The sequence below is a fragment of the Schistocerca gregaria genome, chromosome 3, assembly GCF_023897955.1.
Source record: "Schistocerca gregaria isolate iqSchGreg1 chromosome 3, iqSchGreg1.2, whole genome shotgun sequence".
Classification (NCBI taxonomy): domain Eukaryota; kingdom Metazoa; phylum Arthropoda; class Insecta; order Orthoptera; family Acrididae; genus Schistocerca; species Schistocerca gregaria.
Window position 1 is genome coordinate 600,193,184 of NC_064922.1, and position 24,535 is coordinate 600,217,718.

At 42.5% G+C, this 24,535-nt stretch overlaps 1 protein-coding gene across 1 annotated transcript in view; it reads left to right on the plus strand.

The window, feature by feature from the left end:
- The first annotated feature begins 556 nt into the window (after positions 1 to 556).
- The window catches only part of LOC126353962 (protein yellow-like), a 40,019-nt gene continuing 16,040 nt past the window's right edge, over positions 557 to 24,535 (plus strand). The window contains exons 1-3 of the mRNA XM_050003267.1: positions 557 to 592; positions 10,394 to 10,716; positions 18,812 to 19,011. Of these exons, the coding sequence (XP_049859224.1) occupies positions 10,410 to 10,716; positions 18,812 to 19,011 (507 nt within the window). The 5' untranslated portion in view covers positions 557 to 592; positions 10,394 to 10,409. The remainder of the gene's footprint in view (positions 593 to 10,393; positions 10,717 to 18,811; positions 19,012 to 24,535) is intronic.

A 24,535-nucleotide genomic window follows, 5' to 3' on the forward strand; every position in this document is an offset into this window, starting at 1 on the left:
ATATTTAGTCTCAACACACATCCTAAACATCACGAGGTAGAACATCGTGAGGTTGAGTTTCTTTTCATCGGGGTTTGTACTATACCTGTGACCAGGGAATTAGGAAAATATTCCTGTAATACAATACTTTCGATTGTCTTTCCGCACAGTTGTCGCTGATGTATGCTCAGAGCTTACAGAGATCAGGCGGAGATCAGCAGATCCAACCTCAGTACCCTGGATTCGTCAAACCTGAACTGAGCCGACGAAGACTGAGCTTCGCGAGGTGCTCAGCAATTGGTAAGATCCCGGCGTTACCCATCCCTTATCGAACGCCACGGAAGCGTTGAGCGGAATGTCCCCACTGTATAAATTAAACTATGAGAAATGGGTAATTGCACGTTAGTGACATAGTTCATATCGGCTTCCTTTGTTTTCCTTGATGGAATGCTGCAGAAAGTTGTAGTTGATAATTACAAGATAGTGTGAATATTGCTGACCTTCTGCAAGTTGATAATATGCAAACCTGCTGCAAAATGCACCTATAAAAGTTCAGCGAGCGTAAGTACTTACAGGAGACGCCGCATTATACGCCTTTGGTGATCATCGTAAGGTAAGTCGAAGCGTATTGGTTGTTAGGAACATGTGGTGGATTCAAATGAAACCAATACAATTTAAATTCCTTACTTGACGTTGTAGTTCTGATATGTATGAGAAATATATTTATTTCAGATTACTGTCTTTCCTGGAGCCAGAAAGTATGTGGAATCCTAACACTTGAATTTATGCTGTCCCTTTTGTGAACCACAACTTATTTCGCGAACGGAGAGTGTAGTGCAATATTCCATCCCTCTCGTCTTGTATGGTGAAGCAATTTACTGTGAACCTGTACATTCAAATAGAAATAACCATTTCTTCCGAAACTGAACAAAAGAAAGTTCAGTTTCTGTCGCTAATAATTAATTCAAAATCAAGAGATCATTACCAAAGAGTACGCACCACACAAGAGGATAAGTAGGAGCTATTTTAATATTATGTATTACACAGAAAGTTTCCTTAAAAATTTCGATGAGCTCTCAAAGAACTGAGATATTACAAAAATAACAAATTAAATATTTCAATTACAAGGACGTTTCTATTCCCCTCTCGAATGAAAGCCGCAAGTATGAAATATAGAATTTATTATAATATAATATTACATCGTCCCTTTCAGATTCAAGAGCAGAACAGAAGTGATTCATTTCGTATCAGTCGTGGTAATATATCTCGTACAATCTCAGCAATAGTAAAATAGTTCATTAAAAGGTTCCATGAGCGCTCTATATGCACAGCAGAGATTATTGTAACAACCCACAGTGCGATAAGGTAGCGATATGTACATTACATTTCATAATCACGACAGCGCACAGTGCATTAAGGCAGCAAAATATACATAGCATTTCCTAATACGGGTAAGATACATTACAGTGAGCTGGTTTAGGGTTCACCACATCGTGAATATATGCCTTCAGGAATGATAATTGTGCAGTTGTTTTGCTATTCTATGAAATTTACATAATAATGCAGTTGGTCATGTTGTTTCTCCATTTGTGTTCTTAGGCTGTTACTTTCTGATTTACTGGTTTTGGCTACCTTCTTAGCTCAAAGTAAGCACAGTTGAAAATTGTACCCAACATGCAATCCTGCTTCCTAAACAGGTATTAGAGTAAAAAATAAGAATGAGTGGTTGGAGGTACGGAAGTGACACAAAAAGAAGTAAGGAAGCAAGGCAAAAGCAAAGAAACAGAAAGAGCTGCTGAGTAGCAGGTGCCGTTTTGTTCTTCAATCGACAAATTAGCAAAGTCTTTTTCCTTCAGCAGCCTTGGCTTACTGGACCTTTATCTGGGTATACTGCTCTTGCACTCCACTGCTGAAAATATCGTCTCGTTTGGCGCTTTAGTTCTCGATAGCGACAATCTTTGTACAGGTTGCTGGAGCAGTGGAGTTCATTTTTGCCGTTACCTCAATGCTCCCTAGTTGGTTCAAAAATGATACTCAAAAATCTTCTCAGGGAGAATGCTCTACGCGATCAGCTTCTAAAGAAAGCATCGTTCTCTTATTCTGTGTTTTCACTGTTTCGATCGATTCCTTTATTTCACTCTCCTATGCGACATCTTCGTAGACACAGCTTCTACAGACATTCTACACCTTTGTGCATTTTTGAGCCGTATATTTATTCGTCCACTATTTCTTTTAATTACTTCACTTCGTAGTATGGTCGTTCATTTAATTTTTATCAAATTTCCTGTTTCACATACCCTAATTTTTTCATTATGCGCACTTGTCCCCTACGAAGTGTTTTGCATAGAACATACTGTTTCAGTCACATTTTCTGCATTCTAAGTGAATATTTAAAGGTTAGGTTAGTGGTGTTTAACGTCCCGTCAACAACGAGGTCATTAGAGACGGAGCGCAAGCTCGGGTTAGGGAAGGATGGGGAAGGAAATCGGCCGTGCCCTTTCAAATGAACCATCCCGGCATTTGCCTGAAACGATTTAGGGAAATCACGGAAAACCTAAATCAGGATGGCCGGAGACGGGATTGAACCGTCGTGCTCCCGAATGCGAAATATTTAAATGATTCAGTGGTTATTAAAGGTATAAAACTATTTTAGCCTCCTACGATCTGTCTTGCCGTCGCCTTCAAAGTTGTGTAATATTGCTTTGTTCTATCCTAGTTTCAACATTTCAAAACACCTTCTCTTGGTTTCGCCATTTTTCGCATCTATCTTATTTTTTCTTCTTTTTTAATTTCTTAATCCAAGTTTTGTTTTAAGAAGACTTTCCAATTTATTTATGTCATTTAAATAATATATATCCAAAGTAAAATATCATTTAAAAATTTTTGCATCAGCGAATAATTTCCTAGTATTCCCATAACTGTTCTCACCATTAGTTTCTGAAACGCACTGAACACGTTAGTTTATAAGCTAAATTGTAATTACGAATAACTGCACTAGTCCAGAGAGGCAGTTATGGCATTTCACTTAATAATGGAAGCAAGATTTAAGAAACAACGAAACGCCTTCGTGGAATTTGTGACGTAGGAAAAGAGTCGACAATATAAAACAGTGCAAGATGCACGATATTCTCAGAAGAATTTGTGTAAGCCATAAGAAAAAACGGGTATTTGTGACAAAGGAACAATAAGAACGGGAAACGAAGAAGGAGGTGTTCAAATGAAAAAGGATGTAACACATGGATCCAATCTTTCACCCATAGAACGAATCACAGACTGAAAATATATCAATCATCAGATTTGCTAATAATATTAATGTCCTCAGAGAAACTGAGGCAGAAAAAAGAGCATCAAACGGTTTGAGATGTGGTACTGTACAACCATGGTGATGAGAAATGAGGTGGTTTTCCGCAGAATCGGCGAGGAAAGATATGTGTGGGAAACACTGCCAAGAAGGAGGGGCAGGATGACAGGCCACGTGTTAAGACAGCAGGGAATAGCTTCCATGGTACTAGACAGAGCTGTAGAAGGGAAAACCCGTAGTGGAAGACAAAATTGGCCACAAAATAACTAAGGAAGTAAGGTGCTACTTCGAAATGAAGGGGCTAACACGAGGGAGGAATTCGTGGCGGGCGTATAGAACTAGTCAGAAGACTGATGACTCAAAATAAACCTGGGGCTGTACATGTTCGAGCAGCCCATAGTGGCTCGCTTTCATGCTTTCCTTTTTATATATTTTGTGACTAAAGCCATTCTGGCCTGTTAATTACTATATATGTGAAATGTAAGTACTGCCTCTGTCTTTTATTTTTAGTCAGTACTTAAATATCTTTATATAAGAAATATCTTTTCCTATAAATGTATGACTTTGTTATAGGCCACTTTAATTATTTAATTTTGATGGAGGCACTATAAGAAGTGTTAAAACTTGGTCAATAACACTTAAAATAATTGTGACCGAGGACTCATTTGTTTCAATTTCTTAATAAACTGCTCCATTTCCATGCAAATCATTTCCTGCTGTCTTAAAACTTGTCCTGCTACCCGAAACTTCCTATTGTGAATATTTTTCAAATATTCATTTCTTCTTCTATTCTGCGTAGAACCTCCCTCATTCCTTGTCTTATCAGTCTACCCAAATCTCAACATCGTTCTGTATCACCATATCTCAAATGCTGAGATTTTCTTTTTTTATCATGTCCTCTTATAATCTAGGACTTATTTCCGTGCTGCGAAGGTTTGCTGCAACTTTACTAATAATTTAACGTACTGATTTTTCTTCGACGTTGGTATACAAAATGACGTATCAGTGTATTCTTCATTCTCAGTCTCTTTACGATTTTGAATATCTACTGTACATTGCTGAATTCTTGCTCCTATTCCTAAACAATACCTCGGGACATTCTGTAAAGACACGACCACCTCTCACGTAGCAATACTGATTTCTCCCCAATATTTACTGAAATATGTACCCTTCGCATAAGATGTAATTATGTAATGCTGTGTCGCTAGGGCCTCCCGCCGGGGAGACAGTTCGCCTGGTGCCTATCTTTCGAACTGACGCCACTTCGGCGACTTACTTGTCGATGGGGGTGTAATGATGACAACAAGGATAACACAACTCACAGTGCCTGAGCGGAGAAAGTCTCCAACCCAGCTGGGAATCGAACCCGGGCCGTTAGGTATGACATTCCGTCGCGCTGACCACGCAGCTACCAGGGGCGGACATCAGATGTAATTTTAGTCTGTATTTAAAGAGAGAAAATTTTCAGTTAATTGTGAGAATCTGCTGGAAACTTGAAAGTTCGTTCAGGAAAGTGATGGCAGTTCTCTGTGAATATGAACAGAGGATTATGGCCAATTTAGACGCTATTGGGTAGTAAGGCGTATTTAGAAATCCATGCGAGGAAATTTTCAAAACTCAGAAGTAAAAAGAATGTGGCATAACGCGATCCTCTCTAAGTACCGAGCAGGAGGCGACACTGATGCTCGGTTCAGTGCATTCATGTTTAACATACGTCTACTAACACATGTTCACAGCATACGTAAAGCATATACCGAATTAGAATTCACTCATTTGGGTATGGTCAGTTCGGATTGGGAGTGATATCTGAAGACAGAATAATCACTCTGAAAATGTAGCTATTGAGTGCTACGATGGGGTAGGTTTGTGCAGTTTTACATGGCAACCAAATACCAACTGAAAGAGTAACAGATGTAAGCAGAGTTGGAGGTAGGTTCCAGCTATCCACGAAGATTTCTGCACACTACTACTTCTGTAGTTGTTGTCTCGCTATGCGCCTAGTTCACAGGATTTTATACGTTAAAGCGGGCACAATTACGGTAGTGGAATTTTCAGTACAGTGTGAGACATAGGTACGGGGGAGTCATCACTGTCAAATTTGTTGAAAAATTGACACTACTGAGTGAAATATAGTCCTGTGAACAATCCTGGGATTTTCCCGAAATTGTTTGTGGGAAAGATAATTGTGGCCGACAGGACGAGATCCTGGAAACACTCTGTGTGAAGTGAGACGCGTCAGTGATTAACATGTGTTCTAACTGAAAGAACCTAGGTTCCAATCTTGATTCAGCGAATGGTGCCATTCGGCAAGTGAGTGACACTCGGAGGTGAGGCCCAACTAGCACACTATAAGGAGAAAATGTATTTTGGTTAACCAGAGAAGACACGTATGAACATTCTCATTGTTGTAACTACACCGCACTTTAAATTCCAAAATTATGATTCCTATAAGAGCATTGCCACTACAGCGTGTTTAAAAAATAAGCTTATTTACAATTCTGTATTTACTATAATCGAAAACGAAAATGAGCTCTTCGATTTTTCACTGATACTTAATACAGTTTTTCATTGGATGTATATATGACGGGTAGTCAAATGAAACTCGAGCTCCAGCCACAGCGCGTTAAGACATTTACTTCTCTGGGAAGCAAAACGATCAATTCCTGTTTCGTAGAACGCGATCGGCCGCTGACGGATCCACAACCGCACACAGTATTGCACTTCCTCGTTGACTGAAACCGACGTCCACTCATGCTTTCCTTTCGCTCGCCAAAGATATGAAAATCACAGGGTGAAAGTTCTGGGCCTTACGGATGAAGTAGGGGGCATTGCCGTGTAACAGGATGGTTCCGTCCGACAGCGTTCGGACAGCCCGAGGATAAAAGGAAACCCCAAAGCGGAAATATCCCACATTTCCTCCGCCAAAGACATCCAAAGCTATTCACACAAGTTCCAGTAAGGTCATTATGACCTTCCTCTTCGACTGCATGGGCTCCCTGATAGTCGAGTTTCAGTCGGACGAGGAAGTGGAAGCCGATGGATTTCTATAAAAGTGAGTTGGTCGCCTCGTTTTCCAGTGTGATACATGTTTTAAAGCGTGCGGCTAACAGAAAAATTCCAATTGTGGCGGGTGTTCGGTTTTCATTTGAATGCTCTTCATATTTTTTCCTGTGATACTGAGGGACTTTCGGAGAAGATTCGAGCAACATAACATCTGTGGAAGCTGATCAAGTGCTAAACGGATGACAAAGTCACAAAGACCTGATTTGTTTCCAGGAAACGAAAATCTACAAACGACTGCCCAACTGTGCGAAATGAGGGTAAACATTTAAGTCAGTTACGGTTCCTATGACTTTCTATTTGATGGAAGTCCAACAGACTGCTCGGCTATTGTAGCGATCACGCAAGTCGTTTTGCTATTCACATTTTTGCAATATACACGACAGTCGAAAAAGGGGATGTGGTTGGCGTATGTAGGGATTACTGCTAAACCGTTAGAGTAACTGCGCAGTTGTATGCTGAAAGGTATCCTACTATTTGTCAGGCCCTCACTATGAGTCTATCTAAGGAATGTAAAAACACTTTCAAGATATTCGAAGTGTAAAAGGATAAAATACGCCAGTAAGTATGAACAACGGTGGGAGAATAATTGCAGCTAGAATGTGTGAGTGCGACTAATCAAGGGAACGTTGTACGAGTACTACACACCAATGTACAGCAGACTTTCATCATTTCACTCGATCAACAGCTTCAACGGATGAGTATCAAAATCGTTTATTATTCCACGAATGGTGTCTATGAAAACTATAAAGTGGAGTTGGTTTCTGTGCAAGACGTTGTGTAAAGAAACCAAGAGCAAATCAATGTTCACAATGTCTACTACTTGTCGTTTGAAAACCCTCGCTGGCTGAGATCGCTGGGTCGGTGTTACGGCAAACATAAAACGCCCTGCATGTTCACCTGATTGAATACGCATGGACCTTTATCTGTGGGGAAAATAAAATCAAGAGCTCCCAGCGGAGGAATCGGTGACTTCTGGAGACACGAGATGCTTCACAACGAGGGTCTGTGCTGGAGTGCGAGTTAGTGCTGCTCAATGTGCAGTGCTGTCTGTCCGGAATTCCTGGGGTAAAAGTGACTTCAATGCAATAACTACTGTGGAAACCTGAAGTAACAACTGTACATTACAGACGTGCATTCCACCAGTCCGTTGCGGGCAGGCAGAGCTAAATAGTGAACTTAGACCGTAGTGTGTCAACACTGTTGTGTCGCAGATCGCAATGGAACAACGACCTCAAAATCTCCAAATCAACTGGCTAAGACATTCTCCCGAGAGTTTTGAAAGAGAGGATATTGTGAGCAGTTTGTCAGCAAATCTTGACTTGCGAAAAAAAAAATTGAAATGAAAACCGCGGGCTATTCTTTTCTACAAAATCTCATCACGGATGATAAGACTTGGTTGCTATCTATAGGAATCTACCACGGGACGACAAAGTGCAGAATTGCTGTCGGTTCCTCCCCCCACGACTGAAGCAGATACGGATATGACTCGCGAGTTGAATAAACATTCGAAATAAGCATTCTTTTTGCAGTTTCGCATAGTTGTATGAACGTTTTGTACATTATATTCAAGTGTGGGAGCTACTATGTAGAGCACCTGAAACATTAGATGCACCATGTTAACTTTTCTCTAATTTTTGGTAATTCAGTCCTGAAACCTTTTGCACTGACGGGGTAAGAACGCAACGGAACATATTTTGTGGTGTCACCATTGTGCCTTCTGTCTGTCCAAAACCACATGTTCCGCTTATTTTCTACCCTGATAACTTTCAGTTCTAGAGTAAGTACGGCACTGGCTCTTTTTTCTACTTGTGACTCTCTGTACACAAATTTGAATACAGCGAATACTAAAGCTGTCGCTTGTTAACCCAATATTTGTGGTGTTTACTTCATTCAAGTTATTACTTCCGCGACAGCAGATATGTTGCCCCGCCTTACATATGAACACGGAAATTCACCCTAAATATTTTAAGCACATCTCGAAGTGCACGCGAAAGCTAGAGGAGATGAAATAGCGCAATTGACTGAAGCTTAAGGTGGTTCACTCCCTCTCGCTACCGTGCATCGTCGTGCCAGCGCGCCTTCTTATGTGTAGTTCACTTCCTTTTATTTCTTTTTGTATCATCAGTCTTGTGACAGGTTTGATGCGGCCCGCCACGAATTCCTCTCCTTTGTCAAACCTTTCATCTCAGAGTAGCACTTGCTGAACCTACCTCCTCAATTATTTGCTGCTTGTATTCTCTGTCCTCCTCTAGAATTTTACCCTCTACAGCCTCCTCTACTAAAATGGAAGTTATTACCTGATGTGTTAACAGATCACTCATCATCATATACCTTCTTCTTGTCATTGCTTTACATATATTCCTATCATTACCGGCTCTGTGGAGAACCTCTTTATTTCTTACCTTATCAGTTCACCTAGCTTTCGATATCCTTCCGTGGCACAATATCTCAAATGATTAGATTCTCTCCTGTTACGGTTTTCACTACCACACACTGCTGTGTTCCAAATGTGCATTCTCAAAAATTTCTTCCTATGGCTGGTACCATTACATTTCTCTTCGCCAGGAACGCCATTTTTCCAGTGCTAGGCTACTTCGGTTTGTATGTCCTCTTTTCTCCGCCCGTCACTATTTATTTTGATACCTAGATAGCAGAATTCCTTAAATTAATCTACTTCGTGATTATCAACTTTGAAGCTAAGTCACTACCAGAAATCAGGTATCTGCTCTTTTATGCACCACCTCAGCAACGCAAATATAGTGGGTATGTGGTGCCAAAAGTATTGGCTTTATCAACCTCCCCAGAGGGCTGCAGGAAATTCTCCAGAAAACATGAGTAGTTTTCGAGAACGAAATTCGTCAAAGTCCTCTTGAGAAGTCCAAAATGTTTACCAGTCTGTTTCGACGCTCGAATCAGCACTAAAGATGTAAGCGTACTGCAGTGTCCCTGTCCGCCTCTGAACAGCAGTTGCCTCCCTCGAGAACGCAGAGTGTGATAGTTAAGGAATTGTGAGTGACATTTTGTTGTGGACGCCTCGAACATAACCGGATCCGCCGCCTTGAAAATGCCACCTATCGTGTTGCCGAAAAGGAGTTAAAACCTACACTATAAAAGGTATACAGGGAACATCAGAGTCCATGAGCAAATCTAATTCAAATTTTTTAAGGGAAGTATACTCTCTGCATTCGTGTGTTCGTAGAGGCAACATTTAGCGCCAATCGTGGACTCGACCATAATTCAGTGAACATTGTAAATGAAGAAGGACTTATGAACCAAGTGCAATTAAAATGGTTAGGAGATACGCTCGTAGAATGGTTGGTAGCAGGGTTAGGAAGAAGTAACGGTAATTACAAGAAACTAATAATTAGAACAGCTACTTCTGAGTGACTGAGGTGTTGCTAAACAAACTGTGTGACTGGACAGCACGACATTAGGCTCTAGCGTACAGAACGTGGGCCACTCCGGCTCAAATACTAACCACAGTTTACGTCTGTTGTGCGACCGTAATAGTCTGAAATTTGCAGCACAAATTAATATGTTTTACTGGTAGACTCTATGTGTATCTGTACCAGATATTTGTGGTTCTCATATTTTGCGTGCACTCACAACTTCCAGCTAGTTACATAAACATTTTCAGGATAAAATTTTTGTTGGAAGTTGCAGCAGTGATATGGTAAGCTTCTAGGGGAAACAGGAACACGCTGTTAGCCACACGGTCATTAAATGTTCCTATCCACGTCCCTTTGTTGCGTAGCATTAGCCGTGTGCAAGCCATCCCCGTATTTAAGATAACTGATAAACAGGCTACTCCATTACCTACCATTTAAGCCCCATCCCCCAGGGTGCTTTCAAGGAGCACTTGCACTAGCTGGCTGTTATTGACTCAGCAGTTTATACGTAAAAGTCCTAATTCTCCGTGTGAGTATATGAATTACTCCATTTCGTTTTTCGATTTAAATAGTCGAAACTCTAGATATGTTTATTTTTCGTTTCCTATACTGTAATTTGTTACTGTACTGAATCTTATATACAAAAAATATTTACAAATAGGTGCGAGCCAAATCCAATGGGATCTCACGTGTGCACCATTGCTCTGTTGGTGCTGCTGGTGGTGGCAGCTGCTGACGCTCACCACAAGTCAAGCCACGCCACGAAGCACGGCGGTCGTGTCAGAGCAGCTCACAGGACCAGCAAGGCGACCCCAGTGACGAAGGGGGCGACGGGCCGGAGCTCTTCCGACGAGCTGGAGCTGGAGACTCTGAAGGCCTCCAAAGAGATCAAATTCGACTTCGGTGACGATGGGACGTTGGAGAAAGAAATGAAGGCCACCGGGCGCTACGACCCCAAAATGGTTCTGGTATATGACGTGACGAGTAAGTAACCCAATCAGAAACATACCTATTGTATTCTTTATAAATACATTTTTACTATCGCATAATGCATATTTACTTAACAGAAAAAATACCATCCTCTTCAATCTGAACGTTTACTGCAGAACTATAACTGTTTCTGGAGGAAAGCGAGTGCAGAGTGGCAATAGGAAGACATTCAAATTTTGGGGAGGATAAACGTTTCATCTTAATTACTTTCAATACTGGACGATTCACAAAGAGTCCTCTAATGTAAAAATAAAGTAATTCAACAACGATGGAAGGTTATAACAAAGGGTCTCAGATGGGGCGTAGTTAATCCTGATAATCGAGATCCATAAGTAGTTCAAAATTTTGGTGACATTTAGCATGGGACTTTGCAGTCAGCTTATGATATCAGAGATCAGTTTTATGCAGACGGTTACAGGTTTCGTACACACGCATCTGCTACATATTAAAGACGACTATGCGTCGCCACTGTGTGAAGCACAGAGATTAAGCCACCAGAGGAAATTGACTATTACCTGCTGGACCGCATCAGAGGAAATGGATAGCCATCCTAACCAATACACTCCTGAAGATAATCCAAAGTCACACGATTATTATGAAAGTCGGTTTCAAGCAATGCAGTCCTTAGAAATGTAGTCACACAGGTTAAGCTTGTACTCGTATTATGATCAATATCAGCCTTTTATAATAAACGGTGAATATGCGAAGATTTTGACACAATTTTTCATGGCAAGCCTCCCCAGACGTCTTAAAATGTAGACACAACTCAACGTGGATATCGCAGGTGTATGGTATTTTAGAGACGTGCACGGTTTTAGTGTATCTCAAAAACGAATGTTCTGTCTGCTCACGAAACAAACAAGTGAGAATGGAAAATATCTGAGAGTTCGGTTAAGGTCAGATGAATCTCCATCCAACATGATGACCATACGGTCTTCGTTAACGAATGGTATTCGATCTTGCAAAACTGATGATTTAGTACATAGCGAACGGCATCAAATGGGACTCAGTTCCATTCAGCCCTAAAGCCCTCGTGAAAAATCGTGGCAAGTGTGTCGAGAGTCTACAGCGCTACCTGCTATTACGTCACACGTCGTGAGGACCACGTGCTGCAGCTTCATACCGTTCACAATTCTGGAATTATTTCTATTGAAATTAGATTAAGTTAAGAGACGCATTGTTTCGAACTTAGCTCCCTTATATATCTGTGAGGTCATTTCCCACAAGAAAACAGCATAAATGGCAATTTCACAACTGATCAGTTCCAAGCAGGCGACACAAACACAATCTATTGGGTAAATACGCTGCCTTAATTCCTACATAAAATAAAACAGAGAAGGGAATAAGATGAAACAGATAAGAGAGTGGCAAACTTAGAAATCGGGCAAACTAGATTTGTAGAAGTGATAACAGTCAAAATGAACAATTGTAGAACCACCGAGTTGCTGTAGTAGAGGCAATTGCTATGTTAGCTGGATAATTTGTTGGGTAGATTGTGTGAGGTATGCTGTTCTGGATGTCCTTTGTTGGAGGCGTAAGTATGTGACATATGTTATAAAGATATCGGTATGCCACAGTTAAAAATGGAGGGCACTGGGGCACATGGGCTCAGTCGTAGGTAGAGCTGATGTGAGACTTCAGTTCATATACAGGATACAGTAAAAATGCAGCTAGTCTGGACTTCCATGTAAACCGCCATAATATCAGAGGTTGCGACATACACTCCTGGAAATGGAAAAAAGAACACATTGACACCGGTGTGTCAGACCCACCATACTTGCTCCGGACACTGCGAGAGGGCTGTACAAGCAATGATCACACGCACGGCACAGCGGACACACCAGGAACCGCGGTGTTGGCCGGCGAATGACGCTAGCTGCGCAGCATTTGTGCACCGCCGCCGTCAGTGTCAGCCAGATTGCCGTGGCATACGCAGCTCCATCGCAGTCTTTAACACTGGTAGCATGCCGCGACAGCGTGGACGTGAACCGTATGTGCAGTTGACGGACTTTGAGCGAGGGCGTATAGTGGGAATGCGGGAGGCCGGGTGGACGTACCGCCGAATTGCTCAACACGTGGGGCGTGAGGTCTCCACAGTACATCGATGTTGGTCGGCGGAAGGTGCACGTGCCCGTCGACCTGGGACCGGACCGCAGCGACGCACGGATGCACGCCAAGACCGTAGGATCCTACGCAGTGCCGTAGGGGACCGCACCACCACTTCCCAGCAAATTAGGGACACTGTTGCTCCTGGGGTATCGGCGAGGACCATTCGCAACCGTCCCCACGAAGCTGGGCTACGGTCCCGCACACCGTTAGGCCGTCTTCCGCTCACGCCCCAAAATCGTGCAGCCCGCCTCCAGTGGTGTCGCGACAGGAGTGAATGGAGGGACGAATGGAGACGTGTCGTCTTCAGCGATGAGAGTCGCTTCTGCCTTGGTGCCAATGATGGTCGTATGCGTGTTTGGCGCCGTGCAGGTGAGCGCCACAATCAGGACTGCATACGACCGAGGCACACAGGGCCAACACCCGGCATCATGGTGTGGGGAGCGATCTCCTACACTGGCCGTACACCTCTGGTGATCGTCGAGGGGACACTGAACAGTGCACGGTACATCCAAACCGTCATCGAACCCATCGTTCTACCATTCCTAGACCGGCAAGGGAACTTGCTGTTCCAACAAGACAATGCACGTCCGCATGTATCCCGTGCCACCCAACGTGCTCTAGAAGGTGTAAGTCAACTACCCTGGCCAGCAAGATCTCCGGATCTGTCCCCCATTGAGCATGTTTGGGACTGGATGAAGCGTCGTCTTCTGCGGTCTGCACGTCCAGCACGAACGCTGGTCCAACTGAGGCGCCAGGTAGAAATGGCGTGGCAAGCAGTTCCACAGGACTACATCCAGCATCTCTACGATCGTCTCCATGGGAGAATAGCAGCCTGCATTGCTGCGAAAGGTGGATATACACTGTACTAGTGCCGACATTGTGCATGCTGTGTTGCCTGTATCTATGTGCCTGTGGTTCTGTCAGTGTGATCATGTGATGTATCTGACCCCAGGAATGTGTCAATAAAGCTTCCCCTTCCTGGGACAATGAATTCACGGTGTTCTTATTTCAATTTCCAGGAGTGTAGTTAGAAAATCCGTATTTTACTTTAATATTTTATGCCAGATTTAAGTTTTCTCAACGATGAACAACTTCAAACATATGGTGGCTCGATATTGTTGTAGAATTGTTTGTACTCAGATCTGAGGACGGTCATCACAGACATAAATTAATTACTTGGTGTGTAACTGCAATAAATACAACACACCATCATAGAATATTACTTATCTTTGTAGTACTCGTAGCAGTAATAACAAAGAATTTATAATGAATTTATACATGTGATGCAGCAGGAATGGTCGCAGATTTTGTTGGTTCGCGGGGGAGTGTCAGGAAAATGGTGAAAACCAGAACTGGCAGACTGCTGAAGCTAGACACCAAGTATCCCACAGCAAAATGATTCGATGTTTCGAGAAGCAGTATTAACAAAGTTATCTAGTTATGTAATATAGCCTCAGAAGTAGTATCACCCAGCCTGCACCAGATTAAACTAAGTACGGTATACCCGTAAACAGAGGCATTTAAAAGTTATTCCTCCTTCTCTCCATATGTGAATGGACTGCGAACGCTCGACATGAGGAAGAACTCTCCGAAATGCATTTGACTGTGCTCTTGCGGTTGCTGTATATAAACGTACAACAGCGGAACCTTGAACGTAAAAATGTATGGGTTCTAATTGCACAGCAAGGAAAGGAACTATGAAGTGAGAAACTGATACAGTAAAAATAATAAGACAAAGTAGAAGTTCTCTGTAACACCGAGGTGTAAAAATCAATGGAAGAGATGTGGAAGAAGAAAATGAGAAAATATGCGTAGATTACTGCTGAAAGAGCTAACCTAAGAACTAATAAAGATACCGATAACACAATAAGTGCTCTCCATCAATGACTATATATAATTATTGGATGTAAATGATAAGGCGAAAGCCAGCAGTTTCATGCCCATAAAAATGAAGGTAAAATATGATGCAAGACGCAAAGCATTATAACAAAATTCACATTCCGCTTGGGAGATTCAACATAATTTCAGGCAAATTGAACGAAAACATAATTCTGTGTAACTACGATTTGCAAATTGCTAACGTTTGCTATGTGAAAGCCAGAGTGCCGATGAACGACGGTAGAATTTAGGAAGTTCGCAAGAAATACAAAAGTTCAAGCCGACTCCTTCTTGTTGAGAAGATAATCATGACAATTTGCATCTGCGTTCTCTGATTAGTACTAGGATTCTTGAAGTCAGTTACTTTTCCAGTAAACAACGCTGACGACAAAGTGTGCCTCTGCAGTTGCAGACCTCTGTATGTATGATGGGTTTTGGCGGGTTTTGCCAGGCAAGCAGAAACGAACTCCTGCACATACTGCAGTAATAACTTATCACTAAAGTATTTAATTAGAATGAGAAAAGAACGGAACATAACTACTAAGTGATGTAGTCATAACAGTGACTACGTTTATTTGCAATAGAAACACAACGAAATACGATAGCCATTCATAAAATTTTTAGATTGATGTCAGTTTCCAATCACAATTAAGTGCAGTTTAGATTGCGTCAATAGTGAATCATATTTTAAAAAGTTCTCAGTCGAATCAGCTAACTGGATAGTAAAACCAAAGCTCGAATGCCGGTTATATGTTACTGAAAATGTTCGTAGGCGATGCACATTCACTCTACGCCGAAGTTCGTCATGGAGTAAACGAAAACTCGTGTAACGTTTAAGTTCTGCAGCTGCGACATCATACATCACTGGAAAGTACCATAAACAGTCAACATCCCCCAAGTGCTGCTCAAACTCTGTCATCGATAAAATTTCAAATCGTTGATGCAACGCGACTGTGGTGCCGACCTCCAGCCAAGTTCAATTTCCAGCCGAACACTACTCGGACTCATCATCAGCTCTAAATATGGAAGACTGACAATAACGAACATCCGAAGACTGACTGTTCTTAAAAGACCGGGAGGGGTCTCAGCGCCGCCTGTTTAACACTTCGGAAACAAGACAACGCTAATCATGTTCATGACTTATCACAAAAGTATTACTCGAATAATCATCATTCAATGTACGAGTACATTTGTCTCCTTACAGCTAAACTTATTTCATTTCACGACATATCAGGGAATATAGATACAAATGCACGAAAGAATGAGGAAAAAAGAAAGGCACCTCAATAGGCTTTCTTGATCATAAAAATATCTCTGTCGATTGAAAATGTAGAACAGAGGTGGGCAACAGGACGTGCGCTGACTGGATCCAGCGATTGTTTCCAAATCGGCTCGCGGAATAAATTCGTGGGGGAGCGAGGCGCTCACATTGTACTCCACCCGTTATGTAGATTCGGGTATTCCACATTCTGTTGTTCGTATTTTTCCAGTTTGGTTTCTGTGTAATAGGTCAGATTTAGGCTTTTAAAATTTTTAAAGTGAACAAAGGAGTCATGACGTAATTTATTTAGTGTCCCTAAAAGAACCCATGCTAGGCGATCATCCATGAAAAGTATTTTTGGACAAATACTTAAAAATATTTGTTAATAGTGTTTGTAGAGATTGACACCCTAAATTTCTAAAATTCCTGTGACCTGTCTGTGGTCAAAAGTCGCAAATATTGCTTGTAGACTGGGGTTGCCATTCTGATGCTGTATTTTGTTTTTCTGTTCTTTCTCCTATTAAAATTAGTAAATAATTCTTGTCCACTGTAGCATTAGATCACTGTAACAGTTGAAACTCAAAGTAATTTATTATCATTTATCGAAAACCAGCTCCTTTTAGATGTGTTAATTTTTCCATGGTGACGTCTCAGGGTAGTTGGCACCCTATGTTAGGAGGTTTACATTTATTTACGAATCATGACCTTTGTCCCTTTACTCCCAAAGTTGCAGAATTTTACTACAGAACTTTTTAAAACAGCTACCGTAAAATTGTCTTAAGTAAAGAAACACAAATCACGACACATAAATGAATGTAAGCATTTGAGGACCGGGTGAACATAAAAATGATTTACTTTCAAAAACGACTTTCTAGAGAGTAATTTGTTTCGGTAGCCTGTCGGGAAGGAGACACCATTCATATAGATGCATTGCCTCACAAACATTAACTTCACGAACACTATGGTTGCGACGTGATGCGCTAGGAGCACCCCTGTCGCATCAGGCGAGGCGTCGGCCTGCAAACTTAAGTAAGAATGTAAATCAGAGCCGCGGGTCACCAAAGGTTGCCCATGCCTGAAGTAGAAGAAACAGGAACAGAAGAATACGCACAAACATGTATAAAAATAAAAAAAAATATGAAAGTACAAAATGAAAAAAGAGAATGTAAATAACGAAATACAACAGAGCTACATTCTTTCTTTCCGTATATTTTGTAATTATATAAGAATAAGATGAAATTAAAGCAAATCAATACAAAGAGACTTCTCTTCCATAGATGCCAAAACTGGGAAAAACGTAAATTTAAAGTTTCTCCATGTGATAATTGTAGAAGACCAAACCGATAGCATGTTATGAAATGATCTGTCGTGGAGGGATGTCACAAATTAAGAGGAGGAAATCATAACTAGGAACTCCTTGAAGCTGTTTGTGTGTTTACTTTCTATTCCTCTCTGACATCAAGGCGCCTGCGCGGGGTAGCCGCGCTGCCGAGGGCGCCTTACCACGTTCCACGCGGCTCTCCCCGCCAGCGAGTCCTCCCCTGGGGATGTGTGTGTGTGTGTGTGTGTGTGTAAGTTTAATTAGTGTGTAAGATTAGGGACCGATGACCCCAAGACCCAGCAGTTTGGTCCCACACATCACAGAGGGCTATAAATTTTACTTACATTGAGTTGATACATATGGTGTCTACTGGATCCTATATCCTGCAAGGTGTTATCCGGTAAGTTATTTTACAGATTTCTTCCATTCTCAAAGTTCCGGTTTCATCCTACAGTATTACTTTTTGGATGATATTTCTCGTGTACGTATAGCAGTTTCTCTAGATGTTTGCTAAATTTTGGGCATTTATTCATAGTCACAGTAGTGTTCCATTCATTATTTGGATTTTCTGCGCTTGTTTCAAGGTCTGACTCATTCAGCAGTTATGCTCTGTGCATTTTTACAAGCTTCTGTTGGATGTACTAAACTTTATTATGACAACCCTCCAACGTGATTTTACTCTTAACGTGGATAGCTTCCTGAATGTTGGGACTCTAATTATCCACCTGCTTTAGGTAAAAATGACCATTGTGAGTAGTTGTCATTGTCTTTTGTTGAATGGTTACACTATCTATGGTTTTGAAATTATACCATTTCTAAACAGTTTCACACAGTGATTTGTGTTATTCACAGATAAATCTGAAGATGTGTCCAGTGACGTGAAACCGGTTGTTGCAGATAAGGCGCCCTCATACAGCTACGTAGCGTTTGGAAAAAACTTCATCATTCTTGACTTTTTCAATTGTTATCATTTTCATGACAATTTGATGAGTTATTGAGTGCTGAGTGTTTTATTTTTATTGTTACTCACAATTTCTGTTAACTCTGGTTGCCATCCCCAGAAAGTTGTTTGTAACACAATAAGAGATGCACAATAGTATCCTAGTGAAATTCGTTATTGATTAAAAACCATGGTGATATGAAGGGGACGGTTTAATACCAGTGTGGGTAAATTAAATCCTCATATTCTTGTATGTTGCTCATACACGCCACTACTGTTTCGCAACACAGGATTTCAAATTTAGTTTGTGATGACCTGTGCACAAATCGTAGCAAACAAGAGCACTACTACCAAAGCGTGGTTGTCAAAGTATAACAGGCTGTAACTGATAAGTTCGTGACGTAACGGAGAACTGAACACAAAGTGGAGGGACAACTCAGCATTATGATAGGTTGTATACGCTGCTATGGGTGAACTCAATATCGTTTGATGCGATGTAATCATGTTGCTGTCACAGTGAATTAGTTAGATACCAGACAATAAACCTAAAATTAACTGCCTACGTTCACTTGTTTTGCAGTGGATAGTTACCAGCGGAACCGCATATTCCTGACGACGCCTCTTATGCGGCGCGGCATTCCGGTAACGCTGAGCACGATCCCCTTCGACGGCGAGGAGGATCCAAAGCAGAAGCCGTACCCCAACCTGGATATACACCGCACCACGGAGGACACCATCACCGACTGCGACAATCAGCTGGTGGACATCGTCACAACCGTGGTGAGTCTCTTGTGGCTCATACAACTATCTTTGTGCTCTACAACCCACGTCACACTGTGTGGCTCAATACCCACTCTCTGTGCAGAGGCTGGAGAGCTGCCACCTACCATCCGGCGGCAATTTCAATCACATCGGCATTCCAAGCTGTTGTTCGCTCGATTATAGGAGCAATTTTCTATAATCGTTAGTGAACTACGAGGCAATTTCGAACAAGTGTGAAGCGTGACTTAAAGACACTTGGTGTGTGGAAAATACAATCCTAAAACCAAAGCTGAAATATAATGAGGTGAAAAAAATCGCGAGATATTTCCCAGTTTCGTGTCGGACCTCCGTTTGTTCGGTGTAGAGCAGCAACTCGATGTGGCATACACTCAAGGAGTCGTTGGAGGTCTCCTGTATCTAAAGCCGTCCATAATTGCGAAATATTGCCGGTGTTTGATTTTGTGCACGATCTGAACTCTTGATTATAACCCACATATGTTCGCTGGGATTCATTTAGTGCGGTCTGGATGGCCAGATCACTCGTTCGAATTGTCCAGAATGTTCTTCAGACCAATCGTGAACAACTGTGACGCAGTGACCTGGCGCATTATCATCTACAAAAGTTCCATTCATGAATGACTGAAAATGGTCTCCAACTAGGCGAACATAACCACTTCTAGTCACAGGCAGGTTCAATTGGACCTGAGGACCCAGTCCATTCCACGTAAACGTGGACCACCCCATTATGGAGCCACCATCATCTTGCACAGTGCCCTGTTGACAACTTGGGTCCGTGGCTTAGTTGGGTCTGTGCCACTCTCCAACCCTACCATTAGCTATTATCCAACGAAATCTGGACTCATCTGACATGGCTGTGGTTTTCCAGTCGTTCAGAGTCTAATCGATGTGGCCGCGAACACAAGAGAGACGCCGTGGGCGGTGTAGCGCTGTTAGCGACACTCGTTTTGGTCGTCTGCTGCCGTAGCCCATCAACGTAAAATGTCGGCACACTGTCCTAACCAATACATTTCCGTCGTACGTCTCACAGTGATTTCTGCGCTTATTTCACGAGGTATTGCTTGTCTGTTAACATTGACATCTCTACGCAAATGCCGCTGCTCTCGGTCGTTACATGAAGGCAGTCGGCCAAAGCGTTCTCCTTGGTGAGACGTAATGCCTGAAATTTTGTAATCTAGGAAAACTCTTGACACTGTGGGTCTCGGAATACTGGATTCCCTAACGTTTTCCTAAATGGAATTTCCCATGGGTCTAGAGTTCTAACCTCCATCCTGCGTCCGAAGTCTGTTAATTCCCGTAATACGTCGGAATCTTTTTACATGAATCACCTCAGTACAAATGATGGCTCTGTCAATGTACTGCCCTTTTATACTTCATGTAGGCGATACAGCCGCCACCTGCATAAGTGCATGTCGTTATTTCATGCCCTTTGTCACTTCTATGTAGACTGCCAGCCTGATTACTCAAGGGCCACACAGCAGTATCAGGATTAAAGAGGCTATGACGGGACGGCGTTGGTGATGCGGCAGTTATGTCAATTCTGCTGCCTCTCCCAACTGTGTTCGTAAAGAGACTGATTTAACCCAATGATTGATGCTTTGAGGTATCAGATAATGACGGGTACTACGTAGAACAATTACTGTAACTAAGTCACGAAATGCAGTTTTTTATCCACTAATGCCGTACCACAGCTGATCATAAAAACGATTAAACGGTCCTTCGGTCATACATGCATGTCTGAAGACATTTCAATGGTGTACGAGTGCTGGTTGTAGACACAGGGCTGACGACGTCTGACAGTTTGGGTCTGGCCGTGAATCGAACTCGGATAGGATGTCAAGGCGATAAGCGGGAAATCTGGGTTCGTGTTCTGGTCGATCATAAATTTTCACTGATGTCAATCCATTATTCAGCTGACGGTTGTCCATATTCACAATAACGAATACATTTCGAGTAATAATTATTGTTGAAAAGAGGACACAGCAAATACTTTTACACATTCACAATAAATGAGGAGGAAGAGAAGATTAGTGTTTCACGTCCCGTCGACAACGAAGTCATTAAAGATGCAGCACAACGTCGGATTAGGGAGAGACGGGGAAGAAAATCGGCCATGCCCTTTCAAAGGGCCATCTCAAATATATGCCTGAAGTGATCTAGGAAAATCACGCAAAGCCTGAATCAGGATGTTCGGACGCGGGTTTGAAAAGTCGTCCTCCCGAATACGTCTCCATTGCACTAACCATTGTGCCATTCCGCTCAGTCACAGTTAATATTCTGCGTGCCACTATACGGTTTCTATATAGTGAAACTCTCAAATGAAATAACGCGGCGCAAATAGTCATATACCAAACAGATGAACAAGCTTGAACAGAACACTACGGGCTTGTAGGTATTCTGAAATACGTAAATAAATAATTAAAATAGAACTGTTCCGCTTCAGTAGCTGCGCGGTCAGCGCTGCGGATTGCCAAGCGAAGAGGCTCGAGTTCGATTTCTGGAAGAGTCGGTGATTTTCTCCGCGCTGAGCGGTGGCGCTCAGCAACACAAACTGGGCTTTATGCTGAACACTGTCAATGGGAAGTAATTACTTTAATATTCTACCTCTGCAATAACGGAGGTAACTGCAACGAAGTCATTTCGATTAAGCAATTCGATAAAGTGACTCTCATCTGTTAGAAATCATAGTCAATAACTCGACCTGTGATATTGCAGAATCCTTACAAGACACAGGAGAAACTGAAATTCTATGCACATATTTCATATTAGACACTTTAAATTAGCTCCACTGCTACACAAGGTGACTGCTAAGTCCACTGACAAAATTCAACAGGTTGTTGACAAATATTTTTTGAGTAATTTGTTGAAAGGGACACACGGTCACCTGTGGCTTGGTAAAGAGTAATTTCATATCGTTTCTTACCACTTTTAACTTCTGCGTCTGTAAGGCAAAGAATACATTTGCACAACATTGCGAATGTCGTCCGTGTGTGTCTTGTCTGCAACCAAACTTGTTCCACTCACTCACTCACTCACTCACTCACTCACTCACTGTTCTCACAAGAGTTCAGTGTCGGTGTTGATGGGCCCAGGCAAGGCGTAAAGCTTTGTGTCGTGCAGTCATCAAGGGTACACGAGTTGGCCTTCGGCTCCGGAAACCCGTATCATTGATGTTTCGTTGAATGGTTCGCACGCTGACACTTGTTGATAGCCCAGCATTGAAATCTTCAGCAATTTGCGGAGGAATTGCGCTTCTGTCACGCTGAACGATTCTCTTCACTCGATGTCGGTCCCGTTCTTGCAGGATCTTTTCCCGGCCGTAGCGATGTCGGAGAGTTAATGTTTTACAAGATTCCTGATATTCACGGTACACTCGTGAGATGGTCGTATGGGAAAATCCCCACTTCATCGCTGCCTCAGAGATACTGTGTCCCATCGCTCGTACTCTACTATAACACCACGTTCAAACTCACTTAAATTTTGATAACCTGCAACTGCAGCAGCAGTAACCGGTCTTACAACTGCCCCAGACACTTGTTATCTTATATAGGCGTTGTCGACTACAGCGCCGTTTCCTGCCTGTTTACTTATCTCTGTATTTTATACTTATACCTGTACCAGTTTCTTTGGCGCTGCAATGTATATTAACAGAAGTTCAGATGTGTGTCATTTTCTAAGGGACCAAACTGCGGAGGTCTTCGGTCCCTAGACTTACACACTACTTAAACTAACTTACGCTAAGAATAACACACACACCCATGCCCGAGGGAGGACTCGAACCTCCGACGGGAGTGGCCGCGCAGCCAGTGACATGTCGCCTCTAAGCTCCCGGCCACTCCGCGCGGCTGTATTTTTACGTAAACAAAGATAACTGGGTGGGAAAAAAAATTAATCATTGCTCTGTAACGAGCCAGTGTAGACCACGAAACCTCTGTTATCCCAGCATGACTGGTTCGAAAGCCTGCCAGGACGCACGTATCCAGACGATAGCCGCTATGCAGCGCTCCAGTATTTGCGACAGCTGCTGTCGCCCCCTCGGCGCTATTCGCCAGCGCCAGCCCATCAGCGCCCGCGTCCGCGATATAAAGCAAACAGCGCACAGGTCCAGACCCAGTCAACAGCCAGCTTATCCCGTGATCCCCAGTAGTGAAATACTTGGGAGTCCATGTGGGTAAGAAGCGTCTTTTCACACACTACCAGGCAGAGATGAAAGAAGCGTGACTACGCATGCTTCAACCATTGGCGCCATTTTTCAAGAGCATTCACCTGAACACCAACAGGAAGATACAGCTTTACAAAGCAATAGTGGAACCTACGTTCCTGTGTGGTCCGACATCTTGAGTAACATAATGTACAACGGATTTCAGATACTTTAGGTAATACAAAACAGTTGTCTACTCACGGCACGGGAAGCCTCCTGGTGGGCCACCCACAACGGAAGTTCACGACGCAATACAGGAAAAGTCTCTGCAGCAAATGTCAGAGACAAAGTACAGAAAATGTTCGACACAGCTGACAACTTGGCGGCACAACTCGGCAGTTGCGGATGGTAGTAACAGTCCAACGGCATTCAAGATAACACACATCCCACCACCATTCTATGCAGCTACATACCACGCTGAGTGAAGTATACCCTCCAAAAAAACAGTTATAAGGATAGAAATATGAGCCCACGTCTTGCCTTACGTAACACCGACTGCACTTACGTATCGTTCCTTGTACATAGCGTCGCGATGTTTCAAATGCTGCGACGTCTCAGCACTCATTCTGTCTTACACTCCGGACTGACCGTCCCGTTGTGCTATCGCATTGTTCATCCATCGTTAGTGGTATTCGGCGACTCGGCATCGACGGCCTCGGCCGAACCACCAGCGTCCCCCGGTCGTATCAGATTCCGGTTACAATAAGAACCATCCATCAAAACACTCAAAATAATATGCCGAAATAACTTGGGAATTTTGTCGGTGGATTTCGAGTTCACGCGGCATCGCTGCATTCGCAGATAGACATAAGCAGCTAGACTCTCTTGGTTGCTCTGTGGTTTCCCCTGATCGTCTTCTGAGGTTTCGTTTACTGTGCTTAATACAGAGTTAAACGCAATATTGAGGTTACTGGAATGTGGTCAAGTCTGAGGTCAGACAAATATGTTTGTTCTTGTTGGTGATTCTTTAATAGACGAGTTATAAATGGTTGTAACTTTGAGAAAAACGTGCAGGGTAAAAAGGTATAAGGCTGCAATAAGGGACAAATGGGATTATATCAAAGAGTCTTTATTGTCCGAGATATGTTTCTAAGACGCGATATCTAAGATTCGGCCAGTACTAACATCGTCGAGCATATAAAATACTCTTTTTAAACCACTAGAATTCTCGTGTGTTGAAAATTGTTGCTGAGAGTATACTTGTTTTTATTTTCTTCTTTCCTGTATTCTTCCATTTATTAACAGCCTAAATTTAAGGTAAGTAAAGTGAAAAGAAAGAGGAGTTGCATTGTCCTGGCTTTCAACACGGATCTGATATAAGAA